This window comes from Heterodontus francisci, chromosome 34 (assembly GCF_036365525.1).
Source record: "Heterodontus francisci isolate sHetFra1 chromosome 34, sHetFra1.hap1, whole genome shotgun sequence".
In the NCBI taxonomy this organism is placed as follows: domain Eukaryota; kingdom Metazoa; phylum Chordata; class Chondrichthyes; order Heterodontiformes; family Heterodontidae; genus Heterodontus; species Heterodontus francisci.
Window position 1 is genome coordinate 7,955,194 of NC_090404.1, and position 23,912 is coordinate 7,979,105.

Consider the following 23,912-nt stretch of genomic DNA (forward strand, 5'->3'; position numbering starts at 1 on the left):
ATCACAAACTGCCCCCTCCCGGGGACAGCTCAGGATCAGACACTGATCACACTGCACCCCACAGGGACATCACAAACTGCCCCCACCCGGGGACATCTCAGGAACAGTCACTGATCACACTGCACCCCACAGGGACATCACAAACTGCCCCCTCCCAGGGACAGCTCAGGAACAGTCACTGATCACACAGCACCCCACAGAGACATCACAAACTGCCCCCTCCCGGGGACAGCTCAGGATTAGACACTGAACACACTGCACCCCACAGAGACATCACAAACTGCCCCCTCCCGGGGACAGCTCAGGATCAGACACTGATCACACTGCACCCCACAGGGACATCACAAACTGCCCCCACCCGGGGACATCTCAGGGTCAGTGTTACAACCAGGTGAGGAAGAGGACTCAGTCTCCCCATTCGCCCCTTCTATGGTTTGACCACAACAGGGTTTTCCGTTTCAACATGGTGATTTAGCTTACCAAATCAGTGAACACTTGCTCCTGTTACTCTAATATAACAGTGAATGTAAACAGACAGGTTTTCTTGCATTTCAATAAGAAAGATGTAAGTTTATTAACCTTATCACTCGAAACGGAATAAAGTTACTAAAGTGCGTGATGCATCCATACTCACATTCATACGAGAGGCACACCTACACAAATAGACACAGAAGGGGGAAAAGAGTTGGGAGATTAAAGTAAAGTCCATAACAAATGGAATTCAAATAGTGAGTTTCAATGTCCTTTGATGAAGTTAAAGTCTTGAAGTCCTGGTTGGGTCACGCACAATTCGGGTTTGTTATTTCTAGTTCTGGAAGGCATGTCATGTCTCTTTGTTTGAAAGCAGAAGTTTCTGGAAGGATTTTTGAAATTCAAAGTTCTTCAGAGAAACTTGGTGGGGTTTGGGTGGCTCTTGCAAAGTCAATGGGTGTCGATGGCTTTTGATGGACAACATTGATAAAAACCATAAATAAAAGCAAAATACTGCGGATGCTAAAAACCATTGTAGGTCATTGAATCAGGGCACGCCCCTATTGTTCTGGTAACCACTTCTGTCTCCCAACCAGACTTTGGCTTCCCATGTGCAAATTTTGTGTGGCCACCTTTAGCTGTTCTGTTCTTTTTAAAAGTTGTTTGTAATAATGTCAAGTAAAACGTTCCAGGCAGCGTTTCATGTGACCGAAAGTCATATTTTCCATTTGGCGTGTGGGCTTTGCCGTCACATCAGACATTGAACACACTGCAACCCACAGGGACATCACAAACTGTCCCCTCCCAGCAAGGCGGGGAAGAATCTGCCGCATGCGCAGTGCCACTTTGATCAGAGATGTGCGAGTCCTGGAGCCGCTTTTGCAGCGGGTGAGAGTCGGTCGGGCGCAGGGGAGGAATGGAGCCGGCGGGTGGGCGGGGAGTCTTCAGAAACACCTGGTGTAGGCCGCAAGCCCCGAATAAGAACCACCAGGTCCCGCGTTGCAGCACCGGGGCTTTTTCCCGGGAACAGGTCCAGGAAAACGGCCGCCATTCTGGTTGAGCGGGGAGAAGAGCGCATGCGCTGCCATCTTGGTGACGCCACAAAGAGTGGGCGGGGCCTCAGGGTCCCTGCGACCCGGAGAGAAAATCATTGACTGATTTGATTCTCACTCTGCAACACAGGGGCTGGAGAACTGAACCCAGTCAGAGTAGAGGGAGGGAGAAAACTGGCAGTGGAGGAAAGAAATGGTGCAGATGCTGCGATGGGTTTGGATTTCAGCACAGGGAGGAGGGAGAGTGTGTGGGGGAACAAGGGGGGAAAAAATGTTCTATAGAAACTAGAATTGTCTGTTCAGAATTTCTATCCTGTACTGACAGTGATGACTTTTGTAAACTCCTTATTTACAGGATATTAGAAGGGGAGTATTTGCAGACTGAAAACTCAAACCAAAGATCACATCAAGATCTGGCAGAGTCACTCGAATCATCAGGACCTGAATATCAGCAGTCTTTGAATGTGGAAGGCGAAATGTTTGTCTGTTCTGATTGTGGGAAAAGATTTCAGACATCAGTGTGACTGGAAAAGCACCGAGACACACACACACCCGAGTGAGAGTGTTCACTGCACTGACTGCGGAAAGATCCTTCACTCGTTACACAGACTAAATAAACATCGCAGCATTGACACTGGGAAGAAACAGTGCATGTGTTCTGTGTGGACTAGGCTTTAACTGATTGTCCTTGTGTCTCTCCAGGTTGGACACTCACCCCATGGAGAAGCAGTGGAAATGTGGGGACTGTGGGAAGGGATTCAGTTACCCGTCACTTCTGGAAATTCATAGGCGCAGTCACACTGGGGAGAGACCATTCACCTGCTCTGTGTGTGGGAAGGGATTCACTCAGTCATCCCACCTCAAAACACACCAGCAAGTTCACACTGGAGAGAGGCCATTCACCTGCCTTGAATGTGGGAAGAAATTTAATGCTTTATCAAACCTCCTGTCACACCAGCGGGTTCACTCTGATAAGAGACCGTTTAAATGTTCTGACTGTGAGAAGAGATTTAAAAGCAAAAACCAGCTTCTGCAACACCAACGTACTCACACTGGGGAGAGGCCGTTCACCTGTGCTGTGTGTGGGAAGGAATTCACTCAATTATGCCACCTTCTGAGACACCAACAGCTTCACACTGGGGAGAGACCGTTCACCTGCTCTGAGTGTGGGAAAGGATTCATTCAGTCATCCCACCTCACTGAACACCAACTTGTTCACACTGATCAGAGGTTTTTTAAATGTTCTGACTGTGACAAGAGATTTAAAAGTAAAAACAATCTGCTGAGACACCAGCGAGTTCATACTGGGGAGAGGCCATTCACCTGCTCTGTGTGTGGGAAGGGATTTGCTAATTCAAACAATCTGCTGAGACACCAGCGAATTCACAAGTGACTGCAGGGATTGGATTCTGCTGTTATTGCTGTTGTTAATCACATCCAGAAGTGAATCCTGACTGGAAGGCTGTTTCCAGTTGGATTTCCACAGGGCTCATCACTCGGCCACCTGCTTTTTGTGGTATATATCAATGATTTAGACTTAAATGTAGGGGCCATGGTTAAAATGTTTGCAGATGATGCAAAAATTAGTTGTGTGGTTGACAATGAAGAAGAAAGCAGTAGACTGCAGGAAGATGTCAAAGGACTGGTCAAGTGGGCAGAAAAGAAGCAAATAGAATTCAACTCAGAGATATGTGAAGTAATGCATTTGGGGAGGGAAAAGAAGGCAAGAGAATACACAATAAATGGTAGGATCCTGGAAAGTGCAGAGGAACAGAGGGACTTGGGGTGCAAGTCCATAGATGCCTGAAGGTATCAGGACAGGTAGATAAGGTGGTCAAGAAGGCATGTGGGGTACTTTCCTTTATTAGCCAAGGCCTAGAATATAAGAGCAGGGAGATCATGCTAGAACCTTATAAAACACTAGTTCACCTCCCCTCCCACCGCACCCCCCTTCCCCCCACCCCTTCTCCACAGCGAAAGAATCTGATAACTACATTTAATCAACTGTAAAGTAAGACTAGATCAATTAATTACCACAAAACTGATGCCAATTTAATAGTTTATCATATAATTACTGGCAGCATTAAATTAATCAATCAGATCTAAGGGATAAAGTTAAATAACAAGGGATACTGACAATAAAGGGTTCTGAATTTTTAAGTAAATTAAAATCTGAGATATATCCATAATATGTCAACTCCTTGCAAAATAAAGTGGCATCAGCACAAAGGAAGCAGCTGACCGGTGAGCAGCTGATGAGTCTTTATTTATTTCAATCTTAAGTTTATTCCAGTTAAGTCAGTTAATAGTCGAATTCCAAGTGGGAACTCAAGGACACGTCTCATGTCCTGGACAATCACATGTGCAGGAAGTGATGTCAGCAGCAGGAAGCTAAGGGTAATAGTCAAAAGGTGTTTTTATGACTGGAAGGCTGTTTCCCATGGGGTTTCGCATGGTTCAGTACTATCGCAATATCAGTGTCAGGAGATATCGATGATTGAAAGTAGGGGGCATGATTAAGATGTTTGCAATCTTGTGGTTGAAAAGAAGAAAGCTGTAGACTGTAGGAAGATATCAATGGACTGGTCATGTGAGCAGAAAAGAGGCAAATGGAGTTCAATTATGGCAGTATGATATCATAGCTGTAACAGAAACATGGATTAAGGAGGGACAAGAGTGGCAGCTCAACGTTCCTCATTACAGGGTTTTCAGATGCGATAGGGAGGGGGATAAGAAAGGAGGGGAAGTGGCAATTTTGGTCAAGGAAACTATTACAGCTGTGAGGAGGGATGATATGTTGGAAGGCTCATCAAATGAGGCCATATGGATTGAGCTAAGGAACAAAAAAGGGGCAATCACACTGCTGCAAGTGTACTATAGACCCCAAACAGTCAGAGGGAGATAGAGGAGCAGATATGTAGGCAAATCTCTGAGAAGTGCAAGAAGAATAGGGCAGTAATAGTAGGGGATTTACATTACCCCAATATTAACTGGGATAGTTTTAGTGTGGAAGGAATTGAGGGAGCAGAGTTCTTGAGGTGCATTCAGAAGAACTATTTTGCCCAGTATGTAGCAAGTCCAACAAGAGAGGGCGCAGTTTTAGACTTATTTTAGGAAGGAGTGGTAGTGATCATAATTCAGTCAGTTTTAACATAATTATGGAAATGGACAAAGATAGAACAGGAGTTAGAGTTCTCAACTGGGGCAAGGCCAATTTTAGTAAACTGAGGAGTGATTTAGCAAAAGTGGACTGGAACAGCTACTTGAAAGTAAATCAATGTCAGAGCAGTGGGAGGCATTCAAAGGGGAGATTCAAGGGGTTCAGGGTAAACATGTTCCCACAAAGAAAAAGGGTGAGGAGGCCAAATCTGTAGCCCCATGGATATCAAGGAGCCTACATGGTAAGATAAGGCAGAAAAGGAAAGCTTATGAGCAACACCAAGAACTCAATGCTACAGAAAGCAGAGAGGTGTATAGAAAGTGGAGGGGTGAAATCAAAAAGGAAATTAGGAAAGCAAAGAGAAGACATGAAAGAATATTGGCAAGCAAAATCAAGGTGAACCCATAGATGTTTTATCAATACATTAAGAGTAAGAGGAAAACTAAGGAGAGAGTAGGGCCCATAAAAGACCAAAAAGGTAACTTATGTGTAGGAGCAGATGATATTGGGATGGTTCTTAATGAATACTTTGCGTCTGTCTTCCAAAGAGGGGGGCGATGTAGATATTGTAGTTAAGGAGGAAGAGTGTGACGTATTGGATGTGATAAACATAGGGAGAGAGGAAGTATTAATGGGATTAGTATCCTTGAAAGTTGACAAATCACCAGGGCCAGATGAAATGTATCCTAAGCTGTTAAAAGAAGCAAGAGGGGAAATAGCAGAGGCTCTGACCATCATTTTCCAGTCCTCACTGGATACAGGTGTGGTGCTGGAGGATTGGAGAACTGCTAACGTTGTACCTCTATTTAAAAAGGGATCGAAGGATAGACTGAATAATTACAGGCCAGTCAGTCTAACCTCAGTAGTGGACAAATTATTGGAATCTATTCTGAGATACAGGATAAACTGTCACTTAGAAAGGCACAGGTAAATCAAGGATAGTCAGCATGGATTTGTTAAGGGAAGCTCTTGTTTGACCAACTTGATCGAATGTTTTGAAGAAGTAACAAGGAAGATAGATGAGGGTAGTGCAGTTGATGTGGTCTACACGGATTTTAGCAAGGCTTTTGACAAGGTCCCAACCTGTAGACTGGTTAAAAAAAACCATGGGATCCAGAGAAATGCAGCAAAGTGGATACAAAATTGGCTCAGTGGCAGGAATAATAAAAGGATAATTGTTGACGGCTATTTTAGTGACTGGATGACTGTTTCCAGTGGCGTTCCGCAGTGCTCAGCACTTGGTCCCCTGTTTTTTGTGGTGTTTAATGATTTGGATGTAAATGTAGGGGGCATGATCGAAGCACTTGTGGATGACACAAAGATTGGCCCTGTGGTAGATAGAGAGGCGGATAGCTGTAGGCTGCAGGAAGATATTGATGGTCTGGTCAGATGGGCAGAAAAGTGACCAATGGAATTCAACTTGGGGAAGTGTGAGGTGATGCATTTGGGGAGAGCAAACAAGGCAAAGGAATACACGATTAATGGGAAAATACCGAGAAGTGTAGAGGAAGTAAGGGACCTTGGAGTGAATGTCCACAGATCCCTGAAGATAGCAGGATAGGTCGATAAGGTGGTTAAGAAGGCATATGGAATCCTTTCCTTTATTAACCAAGGTACAGAATATAAGAGCAGGGAGATTATGCTGGAACTGTATAACTCATTGGTTAGGCCACAACTTGAGTACTGTGTGCAGTTCTGGTAATCTCATTACAGAATGGATGTAATTGGACTAGAGAGGCACAGTGGCACAGCAGTTAGCACCGCAGCCTCACAGCTCCAGTAACCCTGGTTCAATTCTGGGTACTGCCTGTGTGGAGTTTGCAAGTCCTCCCTGTGTCTGCGTGGGTTTCCTCCCACATGCCAAAGACTTGCAGGTTGATAGGTTAATTGGCCATTATAAATTGCCCCTAGTATAGGTAGGTGGTAGGGAAATATAGGGACAGGTGGGGATGTGGTAGGAATATGGGATTAGTGTAGAGTTAGTATAAATGGGTGGTTGATGGTCGGCACAGACTCGGTGGGCCGAAGGGCCTGTTTCAGTGCTGTATCTCTAAAACTAAGAGGGTACAGAGGAGATTTACGAGGATGTTGCCAGGACTGGAAAAGTGCAGCTATGAGGAAAGATTGGATAGGCTGGGGTTGTTCTCCTTGGACAGAGAAGGCTGAGGGGAAATCTGATTGAAATGTACAAAGTTTTGAGGGGCCTGGATAGAGTGGAGGTGAAGGGTCTATTCACCTTAGCAGAGAGATCAGTGACGAGGGGGCATAGAGTTTTAGGCAGAAAAATTAGAGGGGAAATGAGGATAAACTTTTTCACCCAGAGAGTGGTGATGGTCTGGAGCTCACTGCCTGAAAAGATGGTTGAGGCAGAGACTCTCAACTCATTCAAAAGGAGTCTGGATATGCACCTCAAGTGCCGTAAACTGCAGGGCTACGGACCAAATGCTGGAAGGTGGGATTAGAATAGATGGATCATTTTTCGGCTGACACATACACGATGGGCCAAGTGGCCTCTTTCTGTTCCTTAAACTTTCTATGATTCTAAGTGTGAGGTAATGCATTTGGGGAAGGCTAACAAGGCAAGGGAATGCAATATTACTGGTAGAATACTGAGAAGTGTAGAGGAACAGAGAGACCTTGTAGTGCATTTGTACAGATCCCTGAAGGTAGCAGGACATGTAGATAAGGTGGTTAAGAACGCATATGGGATTCTTTCCTTTATTAGCTGAAGCATAGAATATAAGAGCAGGGAGTATTTTCAGCATTTTATGTTAATGACGGGTCACAGATCTGAAATGTTGACTGTTTCTGCCTCCACAGATGCTGCCAGACCTGCCAAGTATTCCCAGCATTTCCTGTTTTTATTACAAGAGCAGGGAGGCTATGCTTGATTTGCAACAAAGAAAAACACTAGTTAGGCCACAGCTAGAGTACTGCGTACAGTTCTGGTCACCGCATTACTGGGTAGGTTTTTTTTTATTCCTTCGGGGATGTGGGCATCGCTGGCAAGGCCAGCACTTATTGCCCATCCTAATTTCACTTGAGAAGGTGGTGGTGAACTCCTTTCTTGAATCGCTGCTGTCCATGTGGGGTAGGTATACCCACAGTGCTGTTAGGAAGGGAGTTCCAGGATTTTGACCCAGACACAGTGAAGGAACGACAATATATTTCCAAGTCAGGATTGTGTGTGACCTGAAGGGGAACTTGCAGGTGGTGGTTTTCCCATGCATCTGCTACCCTTCTGCTTCTAGGTAGTAGAGGTCATGGATTTGGAAGGTGCTGTCGAAGGAGCCTTGGTGCATTGCTGCAATGCATGTTGTTGATGGTGTGCACTGTGTGTCCAGTGGTGGAGGGAGTGAATGGCACCCCATGTACAACCAATCAAGTGGGCTTGCTTTGTCCTGGATGGTGGCGAGCTTCCTGAGTGTTGCTGGAGCTCCAGGCAAGTGGAGAGTATTCCATCACACTCCTGACTTGTGCCTTGTAGGTGGTGGACAGGCTTTGGGGAGTCAGGATGTGAGTTAACCGCCACAGAATTCCCAGCCTCTGACCTGCTCTTGTAGCCACGGTATTTATATGGATACTCCAGTTCAGTTTCTGGTCAATGGTAACCCCAGAATGTTGATAGTGGGAGATTCAGCGATGGTAATGCTGTTGAATGTCAAGGGGAGATGGTTAGATTCTTTCTTATTGGAGATCATCATTGCCTGGCAGTTGTGTGGCACAAATGTTACTTGCCACTTGTCAGCCCAAGCCTGAATGTTGTCCAAGTCTTGCTGCATATGGACATGGACTGCTTCAGTACCTGAGGAGTTGTGAATGGTACTGAACATCATACAACATCAGCAAACACCCCACCTCTGACCTTATGATGGAGCGAAGGTCATTGATGAAGCAGGTGAAGATGTTTGGGCCTATGACACTACCCTGAGGAACTCCTGCAGCCATGTCCTGGGGCTGAGATCATTGGCCTTCAACAACCACAACCATCTTCCTTTCTAGGTATGACTCCAACCAGTGGAGAGTTTTCCCCCTGATTCCCATTGACTTTAGTTTGGCTAGCACTCCTTGATGCCACACTTGGTCAAATGCTGCCTTGACATCCAGGGCCATCACCCTCACCTCACCTCACCTCTTGAGTTCAGCTCTTTTGTCTATAGTTAGACCAAGGCTCTAATGAGGTCAGGAGTAGAGTGTCACTGGCGGAACCTATACCGAGCATCCAATAACCCAACAGGTTATTGCTGTTTAAGAGGCACTTAATACCACTATCAATGACATCTTCCATCACTTTGCTGATGATTGAGAATAGACTGATGGGGCAGTATTTGGCTGGATTGGATTTCCCTGCTTTTATGTGGACAGAACGTACTTGGGCACTTTTCCACATTTTTGGGTAGATGCCAGTGCTGTAGTTGTACTGGAACAGCTTGGAGCATAAGTCTTCGGAGATGTTGTCAAGACCCATAGTCTTTGCAGTATCTAGTGCCTTCAGCTGTTTCTTGATATCATGTGGAGTGAATCATATAGGCTGAAGACTGGCATCTGTGATGCTGGGGACCTCAGGAGGAGGCCGAGATGGATCATCCACTGTGACATCACACCAGAGAGGGATGTTGCCAGGACTGGAAAATTTTAGCTATGATGAAAGATCGACTAGGCTCGGATTGTTTTCTTTGGAACAGAGGAGGCCGAGGAGAGATTGAATTGAGGTATATAAAATTATGAGGGGCCTAGACAGAGTGGATAGGAAGGACCTATTCCCTTGGAAGAAAGATCAATAAGAAGGGGGCATAGATTTAAAGTAATTGACAGAAGCATTAGAGGTAATGGAGAAATCATTTCAGCCAGAGGGTGGTGGAGGTTTGAAACTCACTGTCTGAAAGGGTGGTAGAAGCAGAAACCCTCATCATATTTTTTTAAAAAACACTTGGATTTGCACTTGGGGTGCTGTAACCTACAGGACTACAGACCAAGAGCTAGAAAGTGGGATTAGGCTGGATAGCTCTTATTTTAGCTAGCACATGTATGATGGGCTGAATGGCCTCCTGCTGTCCATGTTGCTATTTTGATGGTTGGAGTTTGTTTTTAACTGATGTTAATAAACCCTCTAACTGGGCTGATAGCTCATCTTGATGAAAGATTTGAAATAAATCAGCTTTGGTTTGAACATATTGTTGTAGATTTTTGTCTTTCCCACCTGAGTGTTTAGCATCACCAGGCTGGAGCTCAGAAAGGACAATCTGGGGGGAGGATCATACGGCAGGAACAGAACTTCAGCCTGGACACAGTCCTTCAGGATCACACTGAGAGGGACAAACGGCACTTTGGTCTTTCTCATCTCTCTTCACTGACAGCAAAGTCCCCGTGTGGGTTAATCCTGAGGCGTGTAACAAATGTGTCCCAGCCGCTCTCTTCCATGGTTCAGAGCTCCTAGGCATGGAACAGAAGGCTCCTTTACAACTGTGTTTAGAGGCAGGAAGAACAACAGTGAATGCTGGAAACGTGCTGTCAAATGAGAGATTGGTGTAAAACTGTGATCTGTTCCTGACTGAAAGTGAAACGGCATGTTTAAGTTTCCAGTCTGAAAATGACTGTGGTTATCACTCTCCAAAGATTTAACATGTTTCTGTGTCAGTCCTGAATTCATTATTTTAAGACAGGTATTAATTCACTTAAAATACAGGGATGAGAAATTTCCGCCAAATGGCAGATTTCCGACATTGAGGTTCCTGGAAATCCACCATCGGCTTCTTCAAAACTGCCAAAGCTTCCAATGCAGCCCTGTCTGTGATTGGTCCGTGTCTGTAACTGGCAATGGGCTGCCTGGGTGGGGTGAGCGCTGATTGGTGGTTCAGGGTGCAGGCGCGTTGCGTTCGGCCCTCCCCTGCTGTTTTCAGGTGGATCGGTGGGTAAGCGGGTCAATGGGAATGGCTGCTGCGGGGCAGAGGAAGGGAGAGAGAGAGAGAGAGAGAGAGAGAGACAGAGGCTGAGGGGAGGAGGAAGTGGGCCAGCACATAGCAGCCCAATATAATTCCACCTTCCAGCACCTGGTCCATAGTCTTGCCGGTTACAGCAATTCAGGTGCATATCCAGGTACCTTTGAAAAGAATTGAAGGTTTCTGCCTCCACCACCATTCCTGGCAGTGAATTCAAGACACCCACCACCCTCTGGGTGAAAAAGTGTTTCCTCATGTCCCCTCTAATCAGTCTCGGTGATCCTGTAAAATAGAGGAACACATGAGCAGGAGGAGGCCATTCAGCCCTTCCAGCCTGATCCACCATTCAATTACCTCATGACTGATCAATATCTCAACTACATTTACCCAGTTTGGTTCCATATCCTTTAATAACCTTACCCAACAAAAATATATTCATCTCAAGATTTAAAATTCACTCTGTCTATCACGGTCAGTCTGTTGCTTCCTCTCTCTGTGTTTCACTCTCTTGGTCTTTCTCATTCCATCTGCCTGTCTCAATCTCTAATTATCTCTCACTCTCTCTGTCTATCTCTCTCGGTCTCACAGACACAACTGGACCAATGTTCCCAGTCATTTCCAATCAGGGTCCGTGAAGCTGATGGTAGATAAGAACAGCATTAACCAGAGTGGAAGGAAATTGGACTCATCCTGGTGTGAGTCAGGTGCTGACTTAAAGCCCCACTGATCTTCCCTTTTTGTGATATCACTGTCTCCTTACTATAAGTATAAAACCAAAATAATGCAGATGCTGGAAATCCGAAATAAAAACAAGAAATGCTGGAAATACTCTGCAGATCTGGCAGCACCTGTGGAGAGAGGAGAGTTAACGTTTCCCTGCTTCTCTCTCCACAGATGCTGCCAGACCTGCTGAGTATTTCCAGCATTTCTTGTTTTTATTTCTTACGATGAGTGTTCGGAAAAGGCTGACTTCTGTGCAGCGGAAATGCTGATTTATCCAGATATACCAAAATTGCCACAATATATATCCCAATTTCATTTTAAACATGTGAATAAAATGATTTCAACTAATTACCTACAGGTTTAGCTGTGGGTTTATAATGTTGGCACCTTTAGAAAGTCTCATCAGCCTAAAAGGCTCCTGTTAAATACATTTCCTGAGTGGATATAAATTTAAACCAGGTTTGCAGGCGTGATTCTCTATTCACACATCGAAGGTGAGAGAGATGCTGTGGGACACAGGCTAAGCCAAGTAACTGAAAGTGATTAACAGACTGGGTTTTGTGTTTAATGGTCTTGGGCGTGTTACTGATCCCTTCCCTGGATCCCAAGGCACTCTGGAAGGTATGTGGAGATGGGACTTGTCCATAAGAGTGACCGCAGGTATGAGAACTGAAATAATCTCGAGTTAGAAAGGAGAAAAGGCCCAAAAATGGAGCAGTTGGTAACAGGACATCAATTAGCCTCTTCCTAGCTTGGAGAAGTTAAGGACACAGCACAGCGTGCATTTGAAAAAACATTAATACATTTGACAGATATCTGAATATTAATAACCCCTACAACTGGGCTGGAGTTTAACATTAGCAGAAGTAAATCCCACCTGTCAGAATGAACATGGTTCAGGCCTGGATGTGATTAACAGCAGCAATAACAGCAGAATCCATCCCCTGCAGTCACTTGTGAACTCGCTGGTGTTTCAGCAGGTGGGATGATTGAGTGAATCCCTTCCCACACACACAGCAAGTGAATGGCCTCTCCCCAGCCTGAACTCGCTGGTGTGTTACCAGATCCTTTTTGCTTTTAAAGCTCTTCTCACAGTCGGAACATTTAAAAGGTCTCTGGTCACTGTGTACAAGTTGATGTTCAGTGAGCCAGGATGACTGAGTGAATCCCTCCCTACACACAGAGCAGGTGAATGGCCTCGCTATAGTGTGAACTCGCTGGTGTCTCGGCAGGTTCGCTGAGTGAGTGAATCCCTTTCCACACACAGAGCAGGTGAACAACCTCTCCCAGTGTGAACTCACTGGTGTCTCAGTAGGTGAGATGGCCGAGTGAATCCCTTCTCACACACTGTACAAATGAACGGCCTCTCCCCAGTGTGAGTGCGCTGGTGTGTCAGCAGATCATTGCTGCTCTTAAAGTTCTTCCCACAGTCAGAACATTTAAATGGTCTCTGATCAGTGTGAACTTCTTGGTGTTGCTGAAGATTGAATGACTGAGTGAATCCCTTCCTACACACGGAGCAGTCATCACTGTCAGTACAGGATAGAAATTCAGAACAGGCAATATTAGTTTTAGGGAACATTCTTTCCGCTCTCATTTCGCAAAGCTGTTCAGTTCTACACTCACTTGTTCCCCCCTCTCTCCTCCCCTGAAGGTGCTGGGTGGTTTCAGTTCTTCACTCACTTGTTCCCCCCTCTCTCCTCCCCTGAAGGTGCTGACTCTGGTTGGGTGTATGTGCTCTCTCCCCCCCTCCTCCAACACTCTGGCCCACCCTATTCATTGTAATATCTGCTAGTTTTGGTGATGGTCTCTCCCTGACCGCTCTCCATTTCTCCTTATATAGACACTCCCTGATCATCACTATCCATGCAATCATACATCACAGAAGTAGGCCATTCAGTCCATCATGCTTGTGCTGGCTCTCTGAAACAGTAATCCATTTATTCTCATTTCTCTACTCTTTCCCCATAGCCTTGGAAAATGTCCCCTTTGAAGTTTTATCTAATTCTCATTTGAAAGTTTTTTTTAAAATCTGCTTCTTCCACCCTTTCAGGCAGTGCATTCCAGATCAGAACAACTCACTGCCTAAAATCATTTCTACTGCCCTGCCTTCCCACTCCCAGCCCCACTGTTTATGGTCAATTATTTTAAGTCTGTTACTGATTACTGACCGTCCTGTCACTGGAAACAGTTTCTCCCTCTCTGCTCTATAAAATCACCCAAAAATTTTGAACACCTCTATTAAATTTTCCCTTAACCTTCTCTGCTCTCAGGAGAACAATCCCAGCTTCTCCAGAGAACTGAAACCCCTCATCCCTGGGATCATCCTAGTAAACTCCTCTGCAGCCTCTCTGAGGCCTTGATGTCCTTTCTAAAGTCTGGTACCCGGAACTAGACACATGACTCTAGCTGAGATCTAACTAGTGATTTAGAAAGGTTCACCATAATCTCCTCGCCTTTGTTCTCGGGTCGGCTTTTTAAAAAGCTTTGTCCTGTCGCCTTCAAAGATTTGTGTACGTACACCTCCAGGTCTCTCTGATCCCACAGTCCATTTAAAATTGTTCCATTTAGTTTACTTTTCCTTTCCTTAATGTTCCTTCCAAAATACATACTGCTTTTAGTAACCCACCTGCTGGAACCGCACATGCTCAGTTCACACCATCCACCCAGCTGATTGACGGGGGATCCGGGCCAATAGGAAGCGCGGGCACACGGCTGGAGGCCCCTGCGAGCTGTGGATCCTCCAACCAATCGGAGAGAACGAGGGGGCGGGGCTCGGGAGTCCTGAGTGGGCGAGTCCCTCACTGGTCATCCAGCCCCGCCCCCTCTTTCTATTGGTCGGGAGCTGTGGTCAATCACCAGGGCATTGTGAGCTGTCAGAGAGAGAAAGCTGCAATGATTTTCAATAAAATAAAAGCAAAATACTGCGGATGCTGGAAATCTGAAATACAGAATGAAAGTGGAGAGAAACCAGAGTTAACGTTTCAGGTGTGTGACCTTTTATCAGAACTGGCACAGGTTAGAAATTTAATAGATTCAAGTAAGTGAAGGGGGGTTGGGCGGGAGTGGGGAAGAGAGCAAAAGGGGAGATGTGTGATAGGACAGTGGGCCGGAGAGATTAAATGACAACGAGATCATGGGGCAAAGACAAAGGCAAGATTAAGGAAAGGCAAAGCTCATGGTGTGGTGGAGGAGGAAGTATTAGTGCAGACAGAGTGTTAATGACAGAATAATAAACAACCTAGTCAAAAGCACGGACATGAAAACCCCATTTTAAGGCAGGCACATGGTCAGAAAAATTGATAAAACAAAATAAAATGAAATTATAATAAATAATTAGAAAAATAATTTGCGATAGCAGCTTTCTCCTATTCTGTCTCCCATAACAAAGTAGACAAACTGAAAGATCCTATTTATATACTTCAATGGCCATGTGAGCCGCATGGAAGATGGCAGGATCCCCAAAGACACATTGTACAGCGAGCTCGCCACTGGTATCAGACCCACCGGCCGTCCATGTCTCCGTTATAAAGACGTCTGCAAACGCGACATGAAATCGTGTGACATTGATCACAAGTCGTGGGAGTCAGTTGCCAGCATTCGCCAGAGCTGGCGGGCAGCCATAAAGACAGGGCTAAATTGTGGCGAGTCGAAGAGACTTAGTAGTTGGCAGGAAAAAAGACAGAGGCGCAAGGGGAGAGCCAACTGTGCAACAGCCCCAACAAACAAATTTCTCTGCAGCACCTGTGGAAGAGCCTGTCACTCCAGAATTGGCCTTTATAGCCACTCCAGGCGCTGCTTCACAAACCACTGACCACCTCCAGGCGCGTATCCATTGTCTCTCGAGATAAGGAGGCCCAAAAGAACTTCAATGTGCACTGATAGCCATTACGGAGGCGTGGCTACAGTATGACGAGGACTGGGTCCTGAATATTGAGGGATATATAACATTCAAGAATAGAAAACTAGGGAAAGGTGGAGGGATAGCACTGTTAATCAAGGAAGGCATTGGTGCAATAGTTAGGGATGACCTTGGTTCAGGAGGTCAGGATGTAGAATCAGTTTGGGTGGAGATGAGGAATAGTAGGGGAAAGAGGTCACTAGTGGTAGTGGTCTACAGCCCCCCTAACAATAATCACAATGTAGGACAGAGTATGCAAAAAGAAACATTGGGTGCTGTGACAAAGAGACGGCAATAATCATGGGTGATTTTAATCTACATATAAACTGGAAAAATCAGATTGGCAATAGTAGCCTGGATGAGGAATTCATAGAATGCTTTTGAGATAGTTTCTTAAAGTACATAGGAGCAGGAGTAGGCCATTCAGCCCATTGAGCCTGCTCTGCCATTCAATACGATCATGGCTGATCATCCACTTCAGTGCCTTTTTCCCACATTATCCCCATATCCTCACTGGTATTTAGATATCTGTCAATCTCTGCTTTAAACATACTCAAATGACTGAGCTTCCACAGCCCTCTGGGGTAGAGAATTCCAAAGATTCACAATCCTCTGAGTAAAGACATTTCTCCTCATCTCTGTTCTAAGTGGCTTCCCCCTTACTTGGAAATTGTGTCCCCTGGTCCTAGACTCCCCAACCAGGGGAAACATCTTAGCTGCATCTACCCTGTCTATCCCTATAGGTATTTTGTAGGTTTCAATGAGAGAACCTCTCATTCTTCGAAACTCTAGAGAATACAGGCCCAGTTTCCCCAATCTCTCTTCATAGGACATTCCTGCCATCGCAGGAAGAAGTCTGGTGAATCTTTGTTGCACTCCCTCTATGACAATAATATACTTCCTAAGGTAAGGGGACCAAAACTGCACACAGTACTCCAGGTGCGGTCTAACCAAGGTTCTATACAATTGAAGCAAGACTATATTAGACTTGATATTGTGTAATGTGACAGGATTAATTAACGACCTCAGAGTAAAGGCATCTTTAGATAGCAGCGACAACAACATGATTGAATTTTACATCCAGTTTGAAAGAGGGAAGAGTGAGTCTAAGACTAGTATTTTAAACTTAAATAAGGGCAAATATGTGGGCATGAAAGTGGAGCTAGCTGAACCGGGATACTAGGCTAGGAGATAGATCATTAGAGAAGCAGTGGCAGACATTTAAGGGGATATTTCAGAATATTCAGAATAAGTATATTCCTACTAAAGAAAAATTCTAAGGGGAGGACCCACCATCCATCGTTAACTAAAGAAGTTAAGGAAAGCATCAAACGTAAGGAAAAAGCATATAAGAGGAGTGGCAGGTCAGATGATTGGTCAGAATACAAAGAATGGCAGATAATGACTAAAAGATTAATCAGGAGAAAGAAATTAGAGTATGAGAGGATGCTAACTAGAAATGTAAAAACGAATAGCAAGAATTTCTACAGGTATTTAAAAAGGAAAAGAGTAAGTAAAGCGGGTGTTGGTCCTCTGGAGAGTGAGAATGGCAACTATTCAAGAGTTAATAGTAGATAATAAGGAAATAGAGGATGAAACAAACAAATATTTTGCTTCTTTCTTCACTATAGAGGATACAAACAAACATTCCAGTAATGGCTGTAAATCAGGAGGTGGAAGGAAGAGAAGAACTTGGTGAAATTACAATCACCAGAGTAATGGTACTGACCAAACAGATGGAGCTGTGTGCTGACAAGTCCCCGGGTCCTGATGGGCTTTGCTAGGGTCTTAAAAGAGGTGCCTAATGAGATAGTAGATACGTTGGTGTTAATTTTTCAAAATTTGCTAGATTCTGAAAAGGTTCCATCAGACTGGAAAGTAGCAAATATAACCCCTCTATTCAAGAAGTGGGTAGGGGGAGGCAGGAAACAGCTAACTATAGGCCAGTTATCATGAAATCTGTTGTGGGGAAGATGTTAGAATCAATCATTTAGGAGGTTGTAGCTGGGCACTTAGAAAAACTCAAGGTAATCGGGAATAGTCAGCATGGCTTTGTGAAAGGGAAATCGTGTTTAACCAATGTATTGGAGTTCTTTGAAGTAACATGCGCTGTGGATAAAGGGGAGCCCGTTGACGTACTGTACTTGGATTTCTAGAGAGCATTTGACAAGGTGCCACATAAAAGGTTATTGCGCAAAGTAGGAGCTCATGGTGTAGCGGGTAACATATTAGCATGGATACAAGATTGGCTAGCTGACAGAAAACAGAGAGTATGCATAAATGGGTCCTTTTCTGAGTGGCAAAATGTGACAAGTAGCTTCCGGCAGGGGTCTGTGCTGGGGCCACAACTTTTTACAATTTATATAAATGATTTAGATGAGGGGAGCGATGGCATGGTAGTTAAATTTGCAGATGACACACAGATAGGCAGGAAAGAATGTCGTGAAGAGGACAGAAGGAGGTTGCAGACCGATATAGATAGGTTGAGTGAGTGGGCAAAAATCTAGCAGATGGAGTATAATGTGGGAAAATGTGAAGCTGTTCACTTTGGCAGGAAGAACAAAAAAGCAGAGTATTACTTAAATGGAGAATGACTGCAGAATTCAGAGGTGCAGATGGATCTAGGTGTTCTAGTGCATGAGTCACAAAATATTAGTATGCAGGTACAGCAAGTAATAAAGAAGGCTAATGGAATGCTATCCTTTATATGAGAGGAATTGAAAATAAAAGTAAGCATGTTATGTTTCAGTTACACAGGGCATTGGTGAGACCACATCTCAAACAGTGTGTGCAGTTTTGGTCTCCTTATTTAAGGAAGGATGTGAATGCATTGGAGGCGGTTCAGAGGAGGTTTACTGGATTGATACCTGGAATGAGCAGGTTGGCTTATGAAGAAAGGTTGGACAGACAGGGCATGTTTTCACTGGAGTTCAGCAGAGGGGAGACTTTATTGAAGTATATAAGATCCTGAATGGTCCTGACAAGGTGAATGTGGAAAGGATGTTTACTCTTATGGGTGAGTCCCGAACTAGGGGTCACTGTTTGAAAATTAGGGGTTGCCCTTTTAGGACAGAGATGAGGGGAAATGTTTTTCTCTGAGGGTTGTGAAACTTTGAAACTCTCTGCCTCAGAAGGTGGCGGAGGTGGGGTCATTGAATATTTTTAAGGCGGAGGTAGATTGATCCCCTTGCCTAACAAGAATCTGATTGTCGGGGGTAGATGGGAGTGTGGAATTTGAGACAAACAGATCAGCCATGATCTTATTAAATGGCAGAGCAAGCTTGATGGGTTGAATGGCCTACTTCTGCTCCTTATTCATATGGTCATAATAACAGCAGAATCCAGTCCCTGCAGTCACTTGTGAACTCGCTGGTGTCTCAGCAGATTATTTGAATTAGCAAATCCCTTCCCACAGGCAGAGCAGGTGAATGGCCTCTCCCCGGTGTGAACTCGCTGGTGTGTCAACAGATTGCTTTTACTTTTAAATCTCTTCTCACAGTAAGAACACTCAAAAGGTCTCTTATCAGTGTGAACAAGTTGATGTACAGTGAGGTGGGATGTCGCTGTGAATCCCTTCCCACACATGGAGCAGATGAATGGTCTCTCCCCAGTGTGAACGCGCTGGTGGATCAGAAAGTTGGATAATCGAGTGAATTCCTTCCCACACTCAGTGCAGGTGAACGGTCTCTCCCCCGTGACAACTTGCTGGTGTATCAGAAGGTTGGATAATTGAGTGAATCCCTTCCCACACTCAGAGCAGGTGAACGGCCTCTCCCCAGTGTGAGTACGTTGGTGTTGCAGCAGCTCATTTTTACTTTTAAATCTCTTCTCACAGTCAGAACATTCAAAAGGCCTCTTATCTGTGTGAACAAGTTGGTGTCTCAGGAGGTTGGAAGGCTGAGCGAATCCCTTTCCACACATGGTGCAGGTGAATGGCTTTTCCCCAGTGTGAACTCGCTGGTGTGTCAGTAGGTTGGATAGTTTAGTGAATCCCTTCGCACAAATGGAGCAGGTGAACGGCCTCTCCCCAGTGTGAGTACGTTGGTGTTTCAACAGCTCATTTTTACTTTTAAATCTCTTTTCACAGTCAGAACATTCAAAGGGTCTGTTATCTGTGTGAACAAGTTGATGATGAGTGAGGTAGGATGACCGAGCGAATCCCTTCCCACACACAGAGCAGGTGAACGGCCTCTCCCCAGTGTGGCTGCGTCGATGAATTTCCAGCTGAGACGGGTAATTGAACCCATTCCCACAGTCCTCACATTTCCATGGTTTCTCTGTGATGCAGGTGTCCTTGTCTCTCTCCAGGTTGAATGATCAGTTGTAACCTTGGCCACACACAGAACACGTGTACAGTTTCTCCCCGCTGTGAATGGTGCAATGGTTTTTTCACACTGGAACACTCTCACTCGGGTGTGTCTGTGTCTCAGTGCTTTTCCAGCCACACTGATGTTTGAAATATTTTCCCACAAACAAGTGTTTCGCCTTCTACATTCAGTGACCACTGACATTCAGACACCGATGAACCGAGTGATCCTCCCAGATCTTGATGTAATGTTTGGTTTGAGTTTACCCCGTCTGCAAATCCTCCCCTTATAATAACCTGTGAAAGGAGTTTACAAAAGTCATCACTCTAAGTAGGAACATTAGAACAGGAGGAGGCCATTCAGCCCATTGAGCCTATTCTGGCATTCAGTTAGATTATGGCTGATCTGGATCATAACTCCATCTACCCAGCCTTGGTTCTGGAACCCTTATTAATCTTGTCTAACAAAAATCTAATGAACATAATATTGAAATTTTCAATTGACCCACAGCCGCTCCACCTTTTTTGGTGGGGAGAGTTCCAGATTTCCACTGCCTCCTGACATCACTGAACAGCTGAGCTCTACTTTTAAAGTTATGTCCCCTGGTTGTGAACTCCCTCCCTAGAGGAAATAGTTTCTCTATATCTGTCCTATCAATGCCTTTAATCATCTTAAACACCTCTATTAAATCACTCCATAATCTTCTGTATTCAGGAGAATATAACCCTAGACTATTTAACCTGTCCTTATAATTGACAAACGTCATCATTGTATGTACAGGATAGCAATTCAAAACAGACGGTTCGAATTTTTCTGGAACATTCTTTCCTCCTTTCCCTCTCCTAAGCTTTAAATCACATAATCCCACACACTCTCCCTCCTTGCCACATCCTCAGTGCTTGAAATCCAGATTCATCACAGGCTCTTATTTTTGCCCCTTTCTCTCCTGAAGGTGCTGTGGGGTTCAGCCCCAGTCACTGTTTACCTTCCAGCACCTTGTCAATTGGACATTCTGAGCTTGTGATCCTATAATGAAGGTGCTGTTTGATGGTGGTATTCAGTCACTGTCACTATTTACCATCCAGTACCTTGCCAAGTGGTAATTCTGAACTTGTGACCATATACAGCAAGCACTAGCATTTCCACCTTGGGATCTTTTAAAGTAGTAGAACATCTCAAGGTACATGACAAGAGCATAACCAGTCAAAGACTAACACAGAGCTAAAGAATCTAATCTTCGGGCCAAGGCAATGGAAGGAACGGTCATCCATGGTGGAATGAATTAGGCACATGAGGCCAGAATTGGAGAAATGCAGAGATCTTGGAGGGTTGTACAGCTGGAGAATGTTACAAAGATAGGGAGAGCAAAGCCTTGGAGGGATTTGAACAGAAGGAGGGAAATTATAAAGGCTGAAACCACCAGAATGTTGTGACTCACTGATAATAGGAAGGACGTCACCTTAATGACTGCAAGTGCAACATTATCCCTCTGAATAAATAAATTGATGCATAATGAGGGGGAAATCAATCTCTGTATCTTTAACTAACAGCGACAAGGAATGAAGGAAATAAATGACCTTTAAACACCTGGTCCACTTGGCAGTGAATTGTCTAAAACTTAGAAAAGGAAAACAAAATATTGACAAATGTTAAACTGCTTTGTTGAAAAAAGAAATCTTGGTTTAAGTTTGTAAAGATAAATGATTTAACAGTGATTCACACTGACTCACCTGACTAGCCAACTCAGTTTTCACCCCTCAAACTCCACGGCTGGTTACAGAACACGCTCCTCCCTTGGCCCTCCAGCCTCTGAGCTCGCTTCCTGTTGGTTTCCAAGAGAATCAATCACTGCTATGTTCAGGGGCTCAGAGGAAGAAAAAAATTAGACCATTAATCTATGTTGGTAAATACAATTAGTGAAACATGATTCGATTTGTAGACTAAACTATTCATAATCAAATAAAATCAAATGTAGCAATTGATTATTTATAAAATAGAATCATAGAATGTTTAAGGCACAGAAAGAGGCCACTTGGCCCATGGTGTCAGTGCCGGCCAAAAAATGATCCGCCTATTCTAATGCCACTTCCAAGCATTTGGTCCCTAGCCCTGGAGATTACGGCACTTGAGGTGCATTTTCAAACTTCTTTTGAATGAGTCAAGGGTTTCTGCCTCAACTACCCTTTCAGACAGTGAGTTCCAGACCCCCACCACCACCCTCTGGGTGAAAATGTTTTTCCTCATCTCCCCTCTAATTTTTCTACCAATCACTTGAAATCTATGCCCCCTCGTCACTGACCTCTCTGCTAAGGTGAATAGACCCTTCACATCCACTCTATCCAGGCCTCTCAAAATTTTGTACATTTCAATCCAATCTCCCCTCAGCCTTCTCTGTTCCAAGGAGAATAACACCAGCCTATCCAATCTTTCCTCATAGCTGCATTTCCTGGCAACATCCTCATAAATCTCCTCTGTACCCTCTCTGGTGCAATTACATCCTTTCTGTAACTACATGATCAGAACTGCACACAGTACTCAAGTTGTGGCCTAACCAATGAGTTATACAGTTCCAGCATAATCTCCCTGCTCTTATATTCTATACCTTGGCTAATAAAGGAAAGGATTCCATATTTTTTTTTTATTTCCAAAATATACTTTATTCATAAAAATGTGTAAAAATTACATTCCCAAACAGTTTAAAACAGCATCAAGTCAAAAAATACAAACTGTGCAAAGGTGATCAGTTTTCTTCTATACAATTATGAGTTGCCTCACAACCCTTCCATTTCATTGTCATGCCATATACATTTTTACATTTACAGCACACAAAATTTTCCCGATACAGTAACCACCTTACCGACCTGTCCAGCTACCTTCGGGAATCTGTGGACATTCACTCCAGGCCCCTCACTTCCTCTGCACTTCTCAGTATTTTCCTATTACGGGTAATGGGAGTTAATAATATCCACTGTTTTAGACCATTTGATTTTTCGATGATTCCCATGAACTGCCCCTCCAGTCTGTTACATGCAAATGGTGACAATCCTACCCAGAAGGCTCCGCGCGGGTGACTACGTCATAGTTCCATCAGTGTGGCTGCAACACGCAGGCGCCGGGACGCCCCGCCCCGCCCCCGGAGACCCGCCGTCTTTGCGCAGCAGGCGCTGTTTGGCTCTACGATGCTGACCGGGGTCGAGCGCTCGCTAAGCGACACCGGGTCTCAGTGGCTCTCGGGGCCCAAATAAGAACCGCGGGAACCGGCGGACATGCGAGGGCGACGGGGCAGGAGAAGAAACCATTAAACCGATGGTGCAGTGCCTCCCCTACCCTACCAGTCGCCTCCCGGTTTCTTCTCCCGTCTCCGCCAACTCCAACTCGGAACAAAGGACAAGACCGAGGATACCCAGAATGCCCCGCGCCTGTCCTTGGGAAGCATGCGCACTTTGAGCTAACGGCGGAAATCGAGCAGAGCGGTTTCTAGGGCGCAGAGGATTGTGGGTGCTGTGGCCGCCATTAGGCAACGGCTGTCGCTAAGTGATTTATTGCAGGCTGATGGTAAGTCAACGACCTGAAATGTTCACCCGGTTTCTTTCTCCATATATACTGCCCAACATGCTGAGTATTTCTAGCATTTTCTCTTTTTATTTTGTTATCTTTCATTATCTTTAGAATCCTCCACCCAGTGATTTGTGGATGTTCCATCGTTAAGCATATTTAATGCTGAAATAGACAGATTGCAGGCTAAACTGGAATGGAGATGGAGGAGAAGTAGCTTGTTTTAATCGCGAGTACCTCTGAGCTCAGTGGGGCCCAAAGATTTCAAATATTCGGCCTGTCAAAGGCGGTAGATACTAGGAAAGATTCCGTTGTCAAACAGGTACTGTCCGTTGTGTAAAAGAGTATTGTTTAAGGCACAAGTATTTCTGCAGAGACTCTTAATCCATTTTACATGTACAGATTTTAAAAAAATTCTGGGGATTTGGGTTGTTATGACAATCTGACTGCTTTCATAGAGTCATAGAGTTCTACAGCACAGAAACAGACTCTTTGGCCCATCGTGTCTGTGCCGGTCATCAAGCACCTAACTATTCTAATCCCATTTTCCAGCACTTGGCCCATAGCCTTGTATGCTATGGCATTTCAAGTACTCATCTAAATACTTAATAAATGTTGTGAGGGTTTCTGCCTCCACCACCTCTTCAGGCAGTGCGTTCCAAATTCCAACCACCCTCTGGGTGAAAACATTTTTCCTCAAATTCCGTCTAAACCTCCTGCCCCTTACCTTAAATCTATGCCCCCTGGTTATTGACCCCTCTGCTAAGGAAAGAAGTTTCTTCCTATCCAACCTATCAAAGCCAC

General features: G+C 44.7%; 1 protein-coding gene across 3 annotated transcripts; it reads right to left on the bottom strand.

Moving 5' to 3' along the window:
- Nucleotides 1–15,218: 15,218 nt before the first annotated feature.
- LOC137348997 (zinc finger protein 239-like) lies at nucleotides 15,219–22,966 on the bottom strand. Of its 3 annotated transcripts, none has more exons than XM_068014249.1 (4): nucleotides 22,881–22,966; nucleotides 22,415–22,489; nucleotides 21,284–21,375; nucleotides 15,219–19,849 (listed from the first exon to the last, which is right to left on the bottom strand). In XM_068014249.1, the coding sequence occupies exon 4, from the start codon at nucleotides 19,165–19,167 to the stop codon at nucleotides 18,601–18,603; it is 567 nt and encodes a 188-aa protein (XP_067870350.1). In that variant the 5' UTR covers nucleotides 19,168–19,849; nucleotides 21,284–21,375; nucleotides 22,415–22,489; nucleotides 22,881–22,966; the 3' UTR covers nucleotides 15,219–18,600. The 3 variants fall into 3 exon arrangements, with proteins under 3 accessions (XP_067870350.1, XP_067870348.1, XP_067870349.1); XM_068014247.1 differs by having other exon boundaries at nucleotides 21,284–21,417; nucleotides 22,411–22,489; XM_068014248.1 differs by having other exon boundaries at nucleotides 21,284–21,417; nucleotides 22,411–22,489; nucleotides 22,886–22,960.
- Between the last annotated feature and the right edge of the window lie 946 nt (nucleotides 22,967–23,912).

Excerpts from the sequence above, each read along its gene's own strand:
- LOC137348997 (XM_068014249.1), bottom strand. The coding sequence starts at position 19,167 with ATGTGTGGAAAGGGATTCGCTCAGCCTTCCAACCTCCTGAGACACCAA.